The sequence below is a fragment of the Triturus cristatus genome, chromosome 9, assembly GCF_964204655.1.
Source record: "Triturus cristatus chromosome 9, aTriCri1.1, whole genome shotgun sequence".
Lineage (NCBI taxonomy): Eukaryota > Metazoa > Chordata > Amphibia > Caudata > Salamandridae > Triturus > Triturus cristatus.
Window position 1 is genome coordinate 398,826,514 of NC_140592.1, and position 20,438 is coordinate 398,846,951.

Sequence of the window (20,438 nt, forward strand, 5' to 3'; positions counted from 1 at the left end):
TCAAAGGTTTCCCCCACACAACAGAACCATTTGCAGCGACTGGTCCAGTTCCTGGGAAAGGAACGGATGGGGTAGAATTGTGCATCTGTTAATTAGTTTGGCAAACTTCACCTGGGATGGGACAACCGAGGCCCACAGCAACAATGGAGAGGGTCAGATCTCTGGAGCCAACACAAGGGCTTGCCTTGAAGTTTTAGTTAGAAGGAATTAAACAGCTGTGTCAGCTAGGGACAGAGCTAAAGCTCTTTGCGAGGTTATGTCCACAGACAACTTGAAGGCGCCTAAATGGAATGTCCCAGAATGCTGTGCAGGGGGTTGGGACAGGGGCACTGGTCATGAGATTGACGACAGCAAAAGGATGCCCAGCTGGAAGGAGAATCCACTTGATGTCACTCAAAAGATGGACAAACGAAAAAAATGATTCTGTAGGTGCCCTGGTGGGACCAGGGTGCCTAGAAATAATAATACATTGTGGCATGAGGCTGAACAAGCTGTCTGTTGAAACGGCAACGCCGTTAATTCCTAACTTAAGTTAACATGAAGCAGCCCATAATCACCCACAACGGGGTTACAAATTGCAAATTTTCCATGTGATGCCCCCAGGAGGGGCAGGGCTACTAGCAACAGTTGTGAAATAGTTTAGACTACATCAAGCATAATTTGTAGTTGGTTCAATCTTTGAAGCAAGTTAAGTCTCATCTTGATTCTTACAGGGAATCCATTCCATCTCCTTCAAATAAAATCAAAAGGTTTGCTTGTGCTAGAGCTATACTTTTTGTAGTCAGCATTCCAGATGCCATTACTTTCCATTTTTGGTGTTCCAGATGTGACTGCTCTCCTATTGTCTAACAACCGGAAGAGGGCGTTCCTTACATATATACAATCTCAGTAGGATACCACTCATCTTTACAACTTCTCTACTAAGCAATCTCATCAATCTCCTTAAAATGTACTGAGCAACCTGGAAAGCTGGACTGGTCGCCTTTCTGTTGCTTAAACCGGTAAGGATCTGGAACCAGGGCCGGCTCTAGGGCGGTGCTAGCGGTGCAACCGCACTGGGCGCCACAATCTGGGGGCGCTGTTTGTGCATGCACTTTAAAAGCACGCTCCTCCGGAAGTTCAGAGTGCATGCACGAACAGTGTTGCCTGATTGGGCTTTGCTTATTCCCTCTCCAATGGGCCACATTTTCCCATTTGTACATTGAAAATGTTCCTCTGCTCGTTTGTCAAATTTGGGCTGATACTTGCCCTCCCTCCCAGAGGCGTCTCTGCCCACTGTAAATTCAGTGAGTGCTGGCCTGGTGCTGCAGCGGAGGTGAACCGCCAGTCCTTGGAGGTGCAAGGGCATGCGAAGCAAGCAGTTAACAAGGGAATTGTGGGAAGCTTAGTTCTCCCATAATTCCTGGCCACGGTTCACTGACGCCCAACATTCCCCAGTTCCTTAAGTTAACTTGCATACTGCGTGCTGGGAAATGATGCAGCATGCAGAACTGGCCTGCTGCTTTCCTATCCAAGGAGCTTTCGGATGTTATTCGTCACTGGTGGGTCGGCTCCGTGCTACCTTCGTACATGAAATGTACTTCATTCTGCCAGGTTGCTTAAGAGTAGAACTGCTGTTGGAGCTTCAAAATTCGCAGGTAAGCACGGGCTCCTGCTTGGCACCGATGGCATTTACATGTTGTGCGACAAAAGTAATCTCCCGCTCCCCCAACCAGCATTTTACCCTAGGCTCTTGTGTGTTTTTATGTCAAATCTTCCTCACAAATTATTGTTTTTTTGTCCATTTGCGCCATTGTTATGGGTGGTTGTAAAATACCATAGCATCCACCAATAATTGGCTGGCACGGATCCTCAGCATGTTTATCAGGAACGCGCTCCATGTTCCGCCAAACTAGAGTTTTATGGTGCATTAGCCCAGTTTGATCAGTGGAAGTGAACTAAAACTACAATTTCCAGCATGCACGTGTTAAAAGAAAGCTGCGGAATGGAACAGCCTTTAGGCCCAGAATTTAGGGAGGATGAGTGATGGGCAGGAATGTTTGAATTTTTGGGGACAGACAGGCAAATTTAACATCACTGGGGGACACACAACGAAACCCTGCGCAACGTGTAACACAAAAGTCATAAATGTGTATTCTATGCAGAAAGCTCAGTAGGTTACTGCGTTTGACATGGATATCTTTTTGCTACTTGCAGTTCGTGCATTACAACCCTTCTAACAGCTAAAGGCAAACTGCAAGGCAAAGGATTAGAACTTTTTTCCTCCAATTTTTGTTATTCTAGGTTTGCTAGAAAGGGTTCCTTTGGGTAGATAAACATTCTAATTAGTATAGATAGCACTAGCCACTGAATTATGTTTTAAATCCTGAGTTTGTGTTTCTCCAGATGAAGCACTCTTAAAATGTACTGCCCAGCACCAGGGTGGCACACCTTGTAGCCCTTGTTGTCTAATGTAACAATTCCTATACATTGATTTAAACACTTGTATGATTCAGTGTCTCTGCATAGCATTTGTGTAATGTTAAGCACTCTGACAACCTACATTACGATGAGAGTGGTGCTATAAATAAAATAAATGTGAAAGATAGGTTATGGAAGGATGAGGGGCACTGTTGTTTGGTGGCAGTGAGGGAATCTGTGGAGGAGGTTCTGGGGGCGCCAACAAAGGCTTTCGCACCGGGCGCCACGAATGCAAAAGCCGGCCCTGTCTGCAACCAATGCCCAGACAGTGTTAACAAGTTCTAAAAAATGACAAAATAACAAAGTAATACTAATATTACAAAATATGCTGCATAATGGACTAAAACCTGCCGCATAATTTGGCCCTCTCTTGCCCCATAATTCCAGTGGCCCTGATAAAGCGAGAAAAAGGCAAAATTTGTTAGACTACTATGGCAAATTTAAATCTCAGTTTCCTGATGTGAGACAGCCATTGTGTAGATTGTTGAAGAAGCGTAAATAAAAGCAGAGTGCTTCATGAATGTAAATGAAAAAAAGAATAAAATAGTCGAAGCACCATTCTGAAGTCTTTTGATGCACGTTATAACAGTTTACCAAAAAGACAGACATGTGCTGGTTAAGAGCTCCATTAATGCAGATGAAGGACCACTGGAATATGTGCTAATGCAACCAGAACATTGCAAAGCATGGAGGAAAAATATTCTCTTCTATATAGGTGACAAAGCTTTTACAAGAGATCCACGACCAGTGGAGCAAAAACTCACACCAAAGCCCACATAACCAACTGGGTGTATACAGTGCAAAAATGTGTTTCCAAGACGAAATATGTTTACAATAATATTGTGGTTTGTTAAAATGATCTATAAAAATTAAGGTTCAGGAGTTTGAGCAATAGTTAACCATGTTAAGCATATAATGGTTGGGGGATTGCCTAAAAAAGAGCAGCTGCATGGAAAGGAACGTATGAATAATAATATTAATATAATAATAATCCACATTTGTAAAGCGGGAACAATCACCCATAAGGGTCTCTAGGCACTGGGGGCCGTCGGGAAGATTAAGCAAGCTATTGCCCAGAGTCACATGGTGCTGGGCTAATCTGCCACTGGCGCCGGGGATCGAACCTTGATCCCCAGATTCCGGAGTCAGTCGCCCTGGCCGCGGCGCCACACCTCTTCCCAATGAAGAGATGAAAAGAGTCAAAGTATATGATGGTACGGTCAGCCTGCAAAGAACAGGTTACAGAAAGATGAATTAACATTGAATATGGCAGACAATTTGTATTGGGAACATGAGGTGTACCAGAACGCATTTCTAGGTGCCCCTTGAAGACAGAACCAGCACAATAAAGATTGGGGCTAAATAAAAATTGGTGGTTTGGGGAATTAACGAATGTGGGGAGAATGGGTATTGTTTGGCTTCTAGGTAGGAAATTGCCTAGAAACAATAGATGAAATGGCAACAGGAAAGTCTAACTTTTAGAAGTTTAATAAGCCCACCAAAATCAAAGAGCGCCATACGAAGTTCCAGGACTATGTTTTGAATTAGGTTTGAATACAGTCACTAATTTTGTCTTTTTGTGTTCATATTACAACATGAGAAAAACACACATTCAAAAAGTATGGAAATACAGGAAATTAAATAACAGTCGACGGGTACAGCAATCCAGTGGGAAAGTGGTAGGTGAACAGTAGCCGATAGCTGGTTGAAACCAAGATACAGGCGGGAGGAGGCAAAAAATATTAATAAAATGGGTTTGGGAATTGACAGATGCATAAGAATCCTGGACAATGTCCCTTTGACCTTTGGGTTTTGCACAACATATCTGGTGGGTTTTGATCATATTCACATGCAATCCCTTCTGACTGCCATGCACAGTGGATGTTGGGTGCAGGCCCTGTACCAAACCTCTGCAAGCATCGAACCTGAGCCCCCCTTCAGCACACGTTTACTTGTGTGCAGGGGAAACAGCCATACAACGCGCTTGTTTCCCCGCATACCGTTACAGCGCAAGAGTTACCACGCATGCGATGTAACAACGCGTAGTCATTACTACGCATTTTTTTACCTCGCATGTGCTTTTATCACGCACGCCTTCACAACGACTTTCGTTGTAAAGGCATGAGTGGTAAAAGCACATGCGATGTAAAAGGATATTGGCGATCCACCTCGTTGTGAGGAAACAGTGGTTATTCTTTTTCCTCACAACAACGTGTACCGCCCCTCAGACTCGACATGCAGCAGGAACCAGGAGAGAGAGGAACCACAAGGAGAGAGAGGGAAGGGGAATTGGGCCTGGGGTGGGGAGTTACTTTTTTAGGGTAAAAGGGGGGGTCGGGTTGGGGTGTGTGTAATGCAGGGTGCTGTTTTAGGGTAGGGTCGGGCGGGTCGTGCAGGGTAGTGTTTAAGGATAGGGAGAGGACTGGGGGTTGGGGTAGGGTCGTGCAGGGGGTAGTGTTTTAGGGTTTAGGGTAGTGTCAGTGGGGTCGTGCAGGGTAGTGTTTTAGAGTAGGGAGAGGACTGGGGGTTGGGGTAGGGTCGTGCAGGGGGTAGTGTTTTAGGGTTTAGGGTAGTGTCAGTGGGGTCGTGCAGGGTAGTGTTTTAGAGTAGGGAGAGGACTGGGGGTCGGGGGAGGGTCGTGCAGGAGGTAGTGTTTTGGGGTAGTGTCAGTGGGGTCGTGCAGGGTAGTGTTTTAGTGTAGGGAGAGAACTGGGGGTCGGGGAGGGTCGTGCAGGGATATTAAATTAGGTTAGGGCAGGGTAGTGTAACTTACCGTAGATACTTTTACCAAGAGCATTCCTTTACCACACAAGCCTTTGCGTTGTAATGGCATGCGTGGTAAAGGCATATTCGAGGTAAAAGTATGCGATGTAATAGTAGGTCGTGGTAAATGACAACGCGTAGTAATACCCGCGTTGTAATGACAAGCGTGGTATTAGTACGCGTTGTAATGGGTCATATTCATGTGCAGACGAGACTGGATGCAGGGCTTTGCCCAAGGCCAATTTGATTTTGTATTTTTTCTTTTAACCTTTTAGAGTGAAACTTGTTTTTATTTATGTAAACCTTTTTAAGTGTTGAACTATTTCATGTTTTCTATCTTTTTTTTTTTTTTAACCGTTCAAGTTTTTGTGCTTTTTCTTTCGGATGGTCCTGAATTGCTCTCGAGAAGTTACTTTTGTCTCACCAGAAGTTACCACCTTACAGACAGCATTTGCAGTATGTAGCAAAATGCTGCATATTAAAGTCGTCCTCTTCCTCTTTGTGACACAGTAATTCCAATGGTACAGTTTCATCTCCCAACTGCTCCAGGATATGTTCTTTCCATCTCTGCACAAGCTCAGTGGTTGAGGTGCTTAGTCGGCAGGTGTTTCCACATGCCACTTGTACGCATGGAATGCTGCCCATGTTGGTAGCTACAGAGCACCCGATTGTACAAGGTGCAAGTAACCATTTAGGCATTTATTTTATTTTGCCCAGCTGGAAATGAAAAGAATTTGCATTCCACAGATTCCTTTTCAGGCCTAGTTGGTTGTGCTGCTGCAAATGTGAATTTATCATGTGGTGTTCCACCTCTGGACGGGCTGGTGATTGGTGTGGTAGGAGGTTGCTGCTCTGGAATTTCCTGAGGCCCCAATGGGCTCGGATTCTCTACACAGCAGTCTCCCGCTGCAAGAGAGCAATTTGTTAAGGAAATTGCCTTTTTTCTTTTTTAAAAGCCCACGGGTTTATTTTTTGAGTTGTGGTCTCAGAATGGTCAATCAGATGGCACGTTTGATTTTATTGGCTTCCCAGAAGTACCACAGTGCTCCTGCAGGATCCAAAGTGACAAGATCCGAATTGTATCCTACTTCAGTGGGAAGAACAGCGTTTGGACTTATCCCGGGACCATGACTCTCGTAAGAACCATCTGACCTATTGTATTGTGCAGTTGTTTTGAACAGTGAAACGCGAAGCTAATATGCTCTGTTGCATCCTTGAACATTAAGCCTTGAAAAAGCCCTGGCCCGATATATGAGCCATTGGGCGAAACACGTGTCGGCTGTTCATTCATTTTTGTTTCAAATAGGACTGTTTGCCTTGTTTGAAATATGAAGAAAGAAATAATATAAGATACAATCCTGAATGATTGGATTTCCGGAAAGAGAAGTTTTTTCGTATGAACAAATTAAAATCAAATAATAATTTGGACTTATTGATCTATATTGATTTTTTTCATTTTAAAAGCCAAATTCAGAAGGAGAAAATTGACTCATAACCTAATCCATTTATTCCTTTTTGAGACCATAGAGGTCCAGTGTCTCGAGTCAACCTCCGTGAGAAGAAAAACTATATACAAATTGGGCAATTCCCTCTGGAACTGGGATCCCTGGACCTTGGTACTTTCGCAACAAGATCCGAATTGTGACTTCGGCAAGGGCTTTAATTCTTTTCCGGGTCCTGCGGAATATAACGTACTGCAGGACGCTGAAGTTTTTTATTTTATCTTAAGTGAAGTTTACTACAAAGGTTTCTTTTTCACATTTGAGAACAGAGGTTCCCCAGCAGACCCAAATACGTAAGAGACTGTGTCACTTTTATTAAAAGTTTTGTTTTTATGTGTCGCAGTACCAAAAGAAATGGTTCAGTGCAAGTACATCTCAATGGCTCCAGTCATTATCTTTGTGATTTTGACCTTGGTCCCACCGTCTTAGTATGACTAGAGTTCTACAGGCCCTGTGCATGCTATATTTTTAACTGGAAGTCTTGAGGAAAATGACATCAACAGGAAATCAAACAGAACTTGAACAGCCTGGGGATGTGGAAAAGAAATGCAGGACCACTACAGAGTTCATCGTCTGTCAGTTCTTATTAATACCAGAGTGAGACTGGCGGGGATGGGGGGGGGGAGGCGGCTCTGCAAAGTTGGTACATATTAAGTTGTGCCACAAAAACTCAGCCAGGGCACAGGTAAAAACTAGTAAGATATAGTGCTGCTGTTCTCTCTCCCACCTCTGGTTTACTTTTGACTCCAACTTATCAATGCAAATACCCTCAAGCCACAGTGCAACAGTGTGTGTTGTTGTGAAGAACAAGTTACTTACCTTCTGCAACACCTTTTCTGGTATAGACCATCTAACCACAGATTTCTCAACCTGTGAATTTTTCCAGGAGCCAGACTGGATACGGAAACAATTTCAAGCAATTTCCCCTCACATGTCGGGGCCCTATATATGCACCAATCCATGATCAGATGTCAGTTTATTTCTGATCCCTGTCCATGCCATCAAATTCAAATCTCTTGAAATTAGAGTATGGCTTCAGATTTGGATCCTATTAACGGACTGTATGGGACCAAAATAAGGGTGGGTCAGTGAGAAATCTTTGGTTATATAAAGTCTCAACCCAAAATAGAGTTACCAAATGTACATAATGTGTTCTTCTGAAAGATTTCTATCAGCAGATTCCTCACCTTGTGAATAGATACCAAAGCAGTATCTCTCCAGGTGGTGGGTCTGTGGACTCACTCAGACCAAAAAACCCTGCAGGACAGATCTGGAAAAGAGTCCACTCCACCGGGCCTAGCTGTCCAGGCAATAGTGCTTCGCAAACCTGTGAAGGCAAGTCCACATCACATCTTGGTATCTTCCTATGAAACTCTAACACACAAAACCTTTGACACTGCACATTCCCTGCAGTAGCAAACAGATCCAGCCAGGGTTCTTACCATTGCTGGAAGATGCCCTGTGCCACTTGAGTATAGCTGCTAATCATGATCCACAAGGCAACAAGTGAGTTTGTCCAACATGACGTTTAAGATGCTACCAGGTGCTGTGCAATCGGGAAGATCCCCTGAACATTCAGGCAGAAGCGCAAAAACTAATTGCACAGAACCCACAACCTCACACCACCCTGATGGTTGCAGTACCATATGGCAGTAGTGTTCTCTGTGAGTACCTGTACCCTTTTCCCCCTGATGGTCAGGAGAAACGCTTTCAGTGCAAAGCAGGTCATTCGCATCTCCAGCAAGTTGATGTGGAGGTGGTCTCTGCTAGATCTGCTCTAATCTCTGTCTCTCGCAGATGACCTCCCCTCCCTAAATCAGCACTGATGTATCTATCTCAATCGTTAGCTCTGTGTGGGGTAGGGAGAGGTGTAGTAGGTCTCTGGTCTAATTGCAGTCAAACAGCCACAACTGCAAGTTAGTTATTTGCAGCCCCTTCAACACCTGGATGGACTCTGATAGTTCCCCTTGATGCAGAGCCCACTGAGACTTCAGGTCTCACTGCAGAGCCCACATGTGCCACCAGGCATGGTCCACAAGTAGGATGCAGGAGCCCAGAAGCCTCAGAGGCAATCTTACTAAGACCAAGGTCAAAGGTTGAAACATTGGAATCACTGCCCGAATGTCCTGGACTCACTGAGACTTAGGGAAGTCTCGGGAGAGCACCATATAAAGGATGGCTACGATGAAGGGCCATTGTGAAGGAGCTCAGTATGACTTTGGCACATTGATAGAGAAGTCCAACAATGTCAACAGGTCTGTGATTGCCTCGTGATAGCTTAAAACTATTCAAGGCGAGCCAGCTTTCAAGTAGCTAGTAGTCCAGATATGGGAAGATTGGTACTCCCAACCTCAGCAAATGGGCTGCAACCAACACCATCACATTCATTAACACCGGAGCTGCGCTGATCAGGCCAAAGGGAGTCCTGCGACCTTAAAGTGCTCTGGACCTACCTGAAACCATAAATAGCGTTGGTTGGCCTGCAGGATGGGTAAATGTTCATAAGAGTCATGCAAGTTAAGCGCAGCCATCCAGTATCCTGGATTCAGGGCAAACAGAACTTGGCATGGGTGAGCATCTTGAACTTGTCCTTTCATAAGAAGAAATTCAGAGGCAGCAGATCGAGAATGGGGCGTAGGCCTCTGTATTTTTTCGGCACCCGCAGTAACAGCCAGTCCCGATCTATGATCCCGGTATCCTCTTTATAGATCCCTTGGCCGAGAGTGCTTGAACTTCTCTACAGAGCATTGACAAGTGATCCCCCAGGAGGTGTTATCATGCAGGTGGCATGTTATCAATTAAGTTAGGGAAAAAAACATATCCCGGGGGAGGTTAAAGTGATACAGTCATCCACAGGCGATCATTAGCAGTAGAGGATAAGCTGAAGCAGTTGGGCTGCAGCTGCAAAAGGGGCCAGAGTAGAACATTGCCCCTGGGGGCCTAGACACTGTCGGTATGATCTCTGGCCTCTACCACAGAAGGCCTGAGAAGCCTGTTGCTGTTGAGTTAGGTATGGATGTTCCTCCTCTGGTATCTCCTACCAAAGCCTTCGAAGGGGCAATGCTGAGGTGGTGGGGGAATTGTCGAAACGAAGCTGGGCCCAGAGAGGAAGCAGTGGCTTTCCGCTCCTTAAATCTCTCCAAAGCAGAGTCTGCCTTCGCTAGTCTTAAGCCATCGAAGAGCAACATCATTGAGGACTACTGTTCATCCAAATAAGCAAATCCAGTCGAGGCAGCAAAGCTTGAGCAGGTGGAGTACTCATCTAACCCTTGGTCATCCGTAATAAGGTGCTGAAGGGTTGGCAGTATATCATCTGGGACAGCTGTCAAGATGTCCACCCATGTTCCACAACGCATGCAAATATTTCCCCAGTAGGAAAAAGTGTGGATGAACTGGAGGACAAGGTTGGTAGCGAATGTCTCCATTCTTTTTGATTCGGTCAGTAGGAGGAGTGGGGAATACATTGGGTTCTGGCATCTTTTGGATGCCTTCATACTTGGCTCTCAAGAGTTAGGCGATGGAGCACAGATTTAGGATCCCCAGGAAGGGATTTATGCTGCCTTGTCACTTGCCTACTAACCGAGAAAACTAGATTCTGGCTTCGCTCAGGTGCCCACCAGTAGATTGGTCAGGGCCTCATTAAAAAGGCAGTAGATGTTCTTGGCTGGTTTGTTCAGGGTTGAGGACCTCAGTGAGGGCGCTCGTTTTTACTTTTGTAGTAGGTAAAGTGAGGTCAAGCACCTCCCTACACTCCTAATTACTGCAAAGAAGTAGGCAGACTCTTCATTGCCATGACCAGGTTTGGGAAGGAAAGGCCATTGTCTGGGTCGATACCAAGGTCATTCCATGAGGGTTTCTAAGATTCCCTTTGTTGTAAGGATCAATGTCATCATTATTGTCATCAACATCATCACCTTTATCATGATGAGGGGTGTGTATTTCTGGGTCCAAAGGGGCATACTGGTATGGTCTCAGTGGATGTGTTTCGGAGTTCGAGAAAACTATTGGTTCCAGTTATGGCCTCAGTGACATCACTGCCAAGACATGGCTCGCACCAAGGCTGGAGTGGGTGGCGCCAGCCCTATTAAGGGGTGCCAGCCTCAAACTGAGTGAGTGGTGTAGCTGGTGTTGGGGGAAGGATCTGCCAGCGGTAACCAGCCTGGAGGCCACCTTGGATTATTGGGGCCCGAGGGTTTGCAAAAGGGCCTGCCAGGGGACTAAATAGGTGTTTCAGCTCACAGAGTTGTTATGGCATTGCTGATGGCTCAGGTGCATCATGATTATCACTGGAATCAGTTCCAAAGTGGGGGGAACTTAAACCTTGAGGTTTCATAGTCTTCAAACGATTCAGTGGTAGGAGTGGCAGGGTGACTAAGATCTGTGCTTGGACTTTCTGTGGTTCTTAGACTTATTTGTACTACCTGAACTACATGACAAACTATGGCTCACAGGAACGAGAACACATCCTCATGTCAATCGGGCCCATTACTTTGACTTCTTGTGAAGTAAGGTGATGATGAGCTTTGCTTCAGTCGCCGATGGCTTAGCAAATCATCTTCACCCAGCACTCACATGAAGCAGAGTCGTTTTTGGATCCAAGGCAACCATCACAGGTGTCGGTCACAGATATCTGTTGATGACAGTCGTCACACAGCTTCAACCCTGCAGTTTTGTTGTTGGGGGGGGGGGGGGGAAGACTGATGAGAGGGAAAATTCTGTGACAATGACAGACTCAAGAAGCTCTGGATCTGCATTAGAAGGTGCGGAAAGAAAGGAACGGAGGGCATGGAGGTGGCGCAAATATGAGGACCCCAACTGCAAATCCGGGCAGGACGGACCCCACGTGGAGCCACACAATGCCAATTGCCGACACATGACGACACTGCTAGCAACCGTTTCCAGATCCAGGCAGGGAGGGGGGTGGGATTAGGGAAATCAGAAGGTGAGAAATCTGCAGTAATCAGTCTTAATCAGAAGCATATATTTGGTCATAGAAGGCCGTGTAGCCTTCCAACAGGCCAGCAACAATCGCTCTGCAGCCTGCCAACCACCGCTGTGCATGGCGAAAGAGGGATTGACCACAGGACCTGCCCCGCAGGTAGGTCTTGCCTCCAGGCACCCCCCCCCAGCCCCGTATGGGAGTGTATTGGGTCTACCTGGCTGCTCCCAGGTCTTTGTCAACACCTGGGGAGAAAAGAGGTGTCCCTATGCCAATCCCAATATGGGTCCGAGGTTCAGGATGTGTTCACCCAGTTACCCTTCACCACAAACCTCCCCCCACATCATGTGCTGCTTTTTTCTTCTTCTAAGACTCACATTACTAAATTTGCTGGTCAGATTCAAATATTATTCAAATTATTTTGGTGCCACCAGACTTTAATTTTTTTCTGAGTTATCCCTTTCATGCCCATACTGAACACCTCTTTAAATACTATATTCTCTGAAACAGCTGAACCGATTTACACCAATTCAGAAATAGCACACTTTCTGAATAAACTTCTTTTGCTAAATTTGGTGTAATTACATCCAGCAATTGTTTTCTGCATCAAAGGGCAATTAAAATAGGAAATCGCACTTTTGAGCTCCCACATTTTTCTTGGCCCTTGCTGGATGGATCAGCGCAGTGGAGGATTTTTTTTTTTTCCAGAATTTTTAGTAGATTTGTCAAATATGTTAGGCGCTAACATTTGCTGCAAATGCACTCGATATGGTTTAGATGTAATATCATGCTGAATTGCCTGCTTTTTAGGGCTCGCCTACAAAACTACACATGAGCTCTGTAGCGACATATATTGTTAGCTTACAGTTGGCTCATAACCCATTCATTGCTTACTATTGGTTAGCTTCACTGCCACTAATTTGCTTGCTTCTTGCATTTGCCCCTCCCATGAAGCATGAATGCATTACTTATGACCTTTCACTGCATGGTTTTCAAGCGCCACTTTTTTCTTTTTGTTTAAGCACTCTACAAGAGTGCCTGGGTTTTTCAGGTGTCTCCTTTGTGTACTTCACTCCTCCGCCACAGTCCGTGTTCTTCTCTCTCGCCCGTGTACTTTTCCAATACTCTAATGTTGCTTTTTCGCCCATGTGCTTCTCACAAACAGCTCCACAATGTTCTTTCACCTGTTTGCCCCCCGAAACACACCCTGGATTGATTCTTCTCCACCCACATCCCAGCTTTGCTTCCGCCCCACACCTGTGCCTCTCCCTTGTCGCTTTTAGCCCCCCCCCCCCCCGCACGGCTTTCACCCCCGTTGTGGTAGCCCAACCCATGCGTTGCTTCCCCCTGGTTAAACGCTTGGGAGTTTGATTTACCTTTTTAGTTACCGATCCAACATAGATCAGCAAAAAACAAAAAAGGAGCCATGTCAAAAGTTGTTTGTTTTTCTTTTTTTATTCTATAGCCATGCTGCACAACATCTGAAATGCTCTGCAGTATGGCAAAAGACCACTGGCAAAGAAAGTGGGTCCCAAAGGCAAGACCTACTTGCTTTGCCAATGCTCGTTTTAAAAGGTGGGGGATGTTTGGCCCCGTCATCTACCCCCTCTGTAGGCTGTTCTTGTTACTGCACTAGCCCCTTTGTCACAGATCCTCTTAACCTTTATCATTCCACCTGGCAGCTGCACGGTGGCTTGCACCAGATGCTTTCAGTCAAATCAGTAGTCACGTTTTCAGGCTGCCTACAACCACATCCTTCCTGCCTTGTATCGGCACTAATTTTTGTATCAGTTCTCTTCAGGGAGCATATGTTTTAACAGACATCCAGTTATTTTCCATTAACTTCAAGCAGATGATTCCTCAAAATTGTTTCTCTGGCATTATCTCCCTACTAATTTCACAGCACTTGATCTACATATGGTCTTACCTTTGCATATAATGGGATTCATAAGAGATTAATAAACCTCAGCAACAGGAGCACTGGCACACTGTTCGAGTAATTTCTGTGAGATCAGAATCTCTGGCCTTGTTGCGCTTAGCTGTTAATGGTCACCCATACCGCTGTACTATATTGACACTTCGCTGCCCCCATTTTACCAATGTTGGCAGTCGCCCTTTCAACTTATGCACACCATGTCTCCACTGCCCATCTGACATATTCCTAGATAATGCCAAACACTGAATTCTGGATAATGCATAATGCTTCCCAATAGACATGTATTGCCTTGATAGATCAATTTTCACACGGCTCATCATGTATACACGCTCTTCTTCAGGATATTGAATGTTAATAGGAAACTATCGCCTTAATGGATCACTCCACAAGAGTTCATAATTATATACCTACCACTTCTGTACACGGATGTCAATGTTCACTCCTAATACTCGAATACTCCACCAACATATTTGGGTACATAGAGGGCTCGAATGTCCATACAGCTCACGTTAGGGCTATAGAAAACATTGAAATAAACAACCAGAACACAAAAAAGTGCCCTCACGTATAACATACCCTGGAGCTAGGTGGAAAAGTGGTAAAAGTTCATAAATCCATACTTTGGGGTTAGTTTATTGCAAGCCGAGTTGAATAGTACTAATAAGTGCAAGTATAAAAATTGTATACCTGGAATAGTGTTGCTAAGTGTAATTAGAACAACATTATACAATGTGTAACTCTTAAGACATGACTTTCGATTTATTTAAGCCTCTTTCTGCCTCAAGAAGGATTCTCCTATTTGTAAAAGCAACCCGGTACTATGAACTAAATTTTAAAATGACCAGTCATAAAATAGAGTCTGATTTTAGGACAACATTTTCTACTAGTACTGCGCTAAAAATATTATAAGAAGGGTGGGGGTGGGGGGGGCGATGGCATAGCATGAGTGCCATGGGTGTTAACACAAAGAGAGAAAATACACCCCCTGCTTCTTGGATGACAATAAAAGAAAACCATAACCTGTTTACGGATCCGAGAGTTCCTCATGCTGTCTTTGCTTTCTCTTCCTAGTATCTATCCCTCTCTCAACTCCTTCCTCACATCCTTACCCGCTTCCACTCTTTTCCACCTCACTTATTCATCCTTAGGTCCTCCTTCCCTTTTCCTTCTCTTAACTCTGCTCCCATTGGCCCTCGCCTGGTCAATCCTTTTCCTCAGACTACGGCCTCCATCTTCTTCTTTCTACATCTTTCCCTCAATATCCCTTTAATCTGCCTCTTTCCTTTCTTCTACATTTATATCAAGACTTGACTTTTCTCTCCAATTTCTGCAAACTTTTTCTTCTTCCGGTCTTTTTTGGCTCCTATGTTTCTCTCGTTCCCATCTCTGACATTTGTCTCACTTTATCCTCGCTTTGCTACATTTCAGCCTCTCCTTCCTTCCCCTTTTCTTGATTTTAGTTTTATCCTGTCCATTTTTTATCCAATCTCTCACCTCAATAGCTCGTTGTCCTTTAGATCCACTCAATTTCTGCCATCTTTTTTTTCTGCACTCAAATCTGCCCTCTCGGTCTCCTCCAGATTTTCTTCTCGCTATAACCCCTCGCATCTTTCTCTATCACTTATTTCTATCTTTCCTATCTTGTCTCCTTTTCTCGTTTTACCTTCTTTTTTTATTGTCCTTTTTATTTTCATTCCCCTACCATCACACTTTTCTCCTTACATCTATGCCCTCTGCTCTTCTGCCCTCCCATCTTTCACCATATTTTTAACCTTATTTCTGTTATCTTTTGTTTTCCATCCATTTCTTCTTTACCGTGTCATTATGGTTTTTACTTTTCTCTTGTTAATATTTTCCCACTAACTACTTAATTGAGGACTTTCATTTTCCTCTACCTAATCAAATCTCCCTGCTCCCTTGCTCTTTCTCCTCTAAATCTCCTCCCACCCTCTTTACATCTCCTATGTTTCCTGTCCTCACGGTCTTTTTTCCTGTTTTCACTTACACTGTCCCTTTCCAGCTTTCTATTCCCTTGGTTCTTCTAATCTGTTTTTCTCTTTTTCCCTCATGCCTTATATTTCATGTTCTACATGTCCTACCTCCCTTGTCCTATTTTTCGCCCAGTCTCTTCTTTCCAATACAGCCGTTCCTTGGTATTCTCCGGGTCCATTTTCACTCCCTCCATATCACCTCCCTCCTTTTTGTTCTCTCATTTAGGTTTAGCCCCCTGGCTTCTCTATCACTTGTCTAGCAGAACTCCTCTTTATATTGCTTCTTGACATCTTTTCTTTTGTATCTGTTGATTTCTTCCCGTCTGCTATACGAGTTTTGATTACCTACATGGCCATACTTTGTTTTTTCCTCCTCTAATGCTTTTGTCACTTTTTCGTCACTTCTTCATTCTTTCTCCTCAAAAGCCTTTCTCATAATTAGCCATCTGTTGCCCTCCTATGGGCTTTTTTTAAGGGTTTGGACCGGTCTCGTTCTCTGTGAAAGTCTTCGTCCAGCCTCTAGAGAAGTATCGGGGAGACATACAGCCGTAAATACAATGCATCTGGTTCAGAGCATGCTGGGGGCCACTTATCTCTGGTCCCAGTGCCACAGCACCAGCTGCATCACAGGTAGCTACTACACCACTGAGGATTGTGCAGCTAAGGCTAATATGCACTTCTCCCTTTCTCTGAGAAGGTAAACATAAAAGCACCAAATACGTGCACAAGTGGAAAGGCAGTCAGTCAACTATGAAACTCTGGTGAAGCACCAGCAATGGCAGCAATGTGAGACGCAGAGCACTATCATATAGCTCAACAACTGTAACTAAAAGAAAATACAAGAAAAAAAGACTCACAAAAAATACTAGATGAACCCTCATGCGAAGGCGTCAGTTTAAGGAGAGGCATAGATCTAACACACTAATCAATGCCCTAAAAGCAGATTCTACTTTACCCATTTAATTTTAATCACCAAACTCACCTATTAAAGTTTTCACGCAAGTCGTACAAAGTAAATTACTAGTAATGTGTACAGACTGCTAGGGCACTCACTTCCTTGGTAGAAGCCATGCTCCATACGAGACCAGTGCTGCAGCCAAGGGCTGTATATCTTTTTCCAATTGACCAAAGATCCTCCAGTGCGGACATGGCGTGTTTCACGAGCCAGAATGGTCTCCTTTTTGGAACAGGTAGATACCTAACCAAAAACCACGTGTCAAAAGACACCTGGGCATTAAACAACCAGCTGGAGCAGCACCGACAACAGGGAGGTGGCCGAAAGATGGATTGGTTTAATATTTTTAATAATACCAAATGTATGAAGGGAATATAAGAAATAATATACACAAAGTTCACGCTGTTTACTAAACAATCATCTCTAACTGCCTTGCATACTCAATAACTTGTTTGGCGAGCTCTGTGGATGGGATAGTGGCATCTTCCGGTTTCTGCTGTTGGGTAGTGAAGCTGTAGTAACCGTTTGCGTCCAAAATCCAACCACGCTGGAAAAGAAATAGAATCGGATGAAACAAGATAAAAGCTCAGAAAAACTATATGAGCATTTTAGACAGTTAGGCAATACTTGGGTGCATCTATTTATAATAGGTTTTACATAAACTGACCATGAAAAACTATACCATCATCACTAGAGTGTGAGGAGATATAATTGATGGACAAACAGTACTACACTTTCCCCACTTCCAGTTTCATTTAGAGGAAGGAATATGCTACTTACCAGTATGCATCTGTTCTTGGCATGTAGAGCTGCAGAGTTGTACACTTAGCATAGATCGCCATCTGGTGTTGGGCCCGGATGTTTGCAGTTTGTTTTTGTTCTTTGGACAGTCTTTGGAAGTCACGAGTTCGGTGACTCCTCCTTCGGTCCGTACTGCGCATGGGCTTCGGCTCCATCCTCAGATTGTTTTTCGCCAACAGGGAAATGATGGAGCGTAGTAATAACAGTGAGAAACCCATGTGTGTTATATCTAAATAAGATGGACTGGAACGGATACAGGTAGCCGGGGAGGCGGGTGGGCGTGTACAACTCTGCAGCTCTACATGCCAAGAACAGATGCATACTGGTAAGTAGCATATTCCGTTCGAGGCATATGAGCTGCAGATTGTACACTTAGCATAGATTATATAGCAGTACCCAACCTTAGCGGCGACCACCGGTATCCGTTGCAGTGGTTTGAAAAAGTGTCTTTAGTACAGCCTGGCCCACACTAGCTTGCTGCTTGGAATGCACATCTACACAGTAATGTTTTGTGAAGGTGTGCGGTGTTGACCATGTGGCTGCTTTGCAGATGTCATCCAAGGGTATGTTCCCTAGAAAAGCCATAGAAGCCCCTAACTTTCTAGAAGAGTGGGCTTTAGGTGGAACAGATAATGTTCTTTTTGCCTTTTGGTAGCAAATTTGTATGCACTTTACAATCTACCTAGCTATCCCTGATTTAGAGATGGGGTTGCCTTTATGTGGTGGAGAGAAGCAGGCGAACAATTGTTTAGTCTTCCTGAAAGGTTGCGTTCTTTGTATGTAATACAGCAAAGCCCTCTTGACATCCAGTGTGTGTAAAGCTCTTTCTGCAACAGATTGAGGTTGCGAGAAGAAGACAGGTAATTCCACCGATTGATTGAGATGGAAGGGGGAAATGACCTTGGGCAGAAACTTCGGATTTGTACGAAGTATGACCTTGCTGTGATGTATTTGTAGGAAGGGTTCCTGTATAGTGAACGCTTGTATTTCACCAACCCTTCTAAGGGAAGTGATAGCTACTAGGAAAGCTGTTTTCCAAGTGAGAAACTGTAGTTCACATTTATGCATTGGTTCGAAGGGCGGACCCATTAGCCGTGTAAGAACCACATTTAGATTCCATACAGGGGAAGGCGGTGCCCTGGGAGGAATTACTCGTTTAAGGCCTTCCATAAAGGCTTTAATAGCTGGCGCTCTGAACAGTGATAAATGCTGTCTGTTTTGTAGATAAGCAGCGATCGCTGCCAGGTGTAGGCGTATGGATGAATATGCCATGGTTACACCTGTGAAGATGGAGCAGATAGCATATGATGTGCTGTATGGATGCATCCAAAGGGTTGATTGTATTGTTACGGCAGTAAATTACAAATCTTTTCCACTTTGCGGCATAGCATGCTCTAGTGGTAGGACGTCTAGCTTCCATGATGATGTTCATGCAATCAGGGGGAAGATTAAGGTATCCAAATTCTAAGATTTCAGGAGCCAGATCGCAAGGTTGAGCTGAGCTGGGTCCGGGTGCCTGATTTCTCCATGGTTCTGGGTTAGGAGGCATGGGGACAGGTGCAGTTTTTGGTGTGGCACCACTGATAGTTGTAGTAGTGTGGTGTACCACGGCTGCCTGGCCCACGTTGGAGGTACTAGAATGAGCGTGAGGGAGTGCTGTTGTAGCTTCCTTACCACTAATGGAATTAGTGGGAGAGGTGGAAAGGCGTATGCAAATCTGCCTGACCAGTTCATCCATATCGCATTGCCCTTGGACAATGGGTGTGGGTATCTGGCGGCGAAGCTTGGGCATTTTTTGTTTTCGTGGGTGGCGAAGAGGTCTATCTGAGGATGCCCCCACTGTTGGAAGAATGGGTGAAGAACTTGTGGATGCAGTTCTCATTCGTGTAGTTGTTGCGTTTGTCTGCTGAGCAGATCTGCCATGGTGTTTCGTACGCCTGGAACGTGCTGTGCCAGGAGAAAGATGTTTTGGGGAATTGCCCATCTCCATATGCTCTGGGCTAAGCGGGAGAGCTGGGGAGAGTGTGTCCCCCCCTGTTTTTGGATATAATACATTGCAGTCATGTTGTCTGTGCGAATGAGGACTGCTTTGCCCGAAATCTGTTTTTGGAAAGATTTTAGGGCTAGAAAGATCGCCAAGAGCTCCAGATGGTTGATGTGGAGCGATTTTTGCTGTGGCGTCCATAGACCTTGCATTGTGAGGTGTGGGAGGTGCGCTCCCCAGCCGGAGAGCGATGCGTCCGCTGTTAGAATCACCTGAGGAACCGGGTCCAGGAACGGCCGTCCTTTGGAAAGGTTTGTGGTGTTCCACCACTGCAGAGAGTGATGGGTGCGGCCGTCCACCAACACCAGATCCGTTAGCTGACCCTGGGCCTGGTTCCACTGTCGTGCTAGGTACTCTTGAAGTGGACGCATGTGGAGTCTTGCATGGGGCACTATGAAAATGCAAGACGCCATCATTCCTATGAGCTTCATAAACACTCTTGCTGGAAGAGAGTGTTGAGGAAGGAATGTTTTGAGCAAGGCTTGTATGCTTGCGATTCTGGCCGAGTTTGGATAGGCAATACCTTTGGAGGTGTCTATAGTGGCCCCGAGATATTGCTTTGTGTGAGATGGTACAAGGTGGGACTTTTGGTAGTTCACCGTGAAGCCTAGTTGGTGGAGCAGCTGGATGGTGCTGTTTGTATGTTGCACACATTGGTGGTAGGACGCGGCTTTTATCAGCCAGTCGTCTAAGTAAGGGAAGACGTGAACATGTTGACGCCTGAGGTGTGCTGCTACTACCGCTAGGCATTTGGTAAACACACGTGGTGCGGTGGTGACCCCGAAGGGGAGAACCGTGAATTGGTAATGCTGACCGTCCACCACGAACCTGAGGTACTTCCTGTGAGAAGGGTGTATTGGAATGTGAAAGTATGCGTCTTTCAGATCCAAGGTAGTGAGAAAGTCTTCCTGACAGAGGAGCGGGAGGACTTGTTGTAGGGTGACCATGTGGAAATGGTCTGAATGTATGTATGCATTTAGAGGCCGGAGGTCCAGAATGGGCCTCAGGGTCCCGTCTTTCTTTGGTATTAGGAAATACAGGGAGTAG

At 45.1% G+C, this 20,438-nt stretch overlaps 1 protein-coding gene across 2 annotated transcripts in view; it reads right to left on the bottom strand.

Annotated features, from left to right (window-relative positions):
• Positions 1-16,878: 16,878 nt before the first annotated feature.
• PSMD8 (proteasome 26S subunit, non-ATPase 8) overlaps positions 16,879-20,438 on the bottom strand; it is a 73,004-nt gene continuing 69,444 nt past the window's right edge. For both annotated transcript variants that reach the window (XM_085625265.1, XM_085625266.1), the window contains one exon: positions 16,879-17,093. In XM_085625265.1, the coding sequence (XP_085481391.1) occupies positions 16,956-17,093 (138 nt within the window). In that variant the 3' untranslated portion in view covers positions 16,879-16,955. The remainder of the gene's footprint in view (positions 17,094-20,438) is intronic.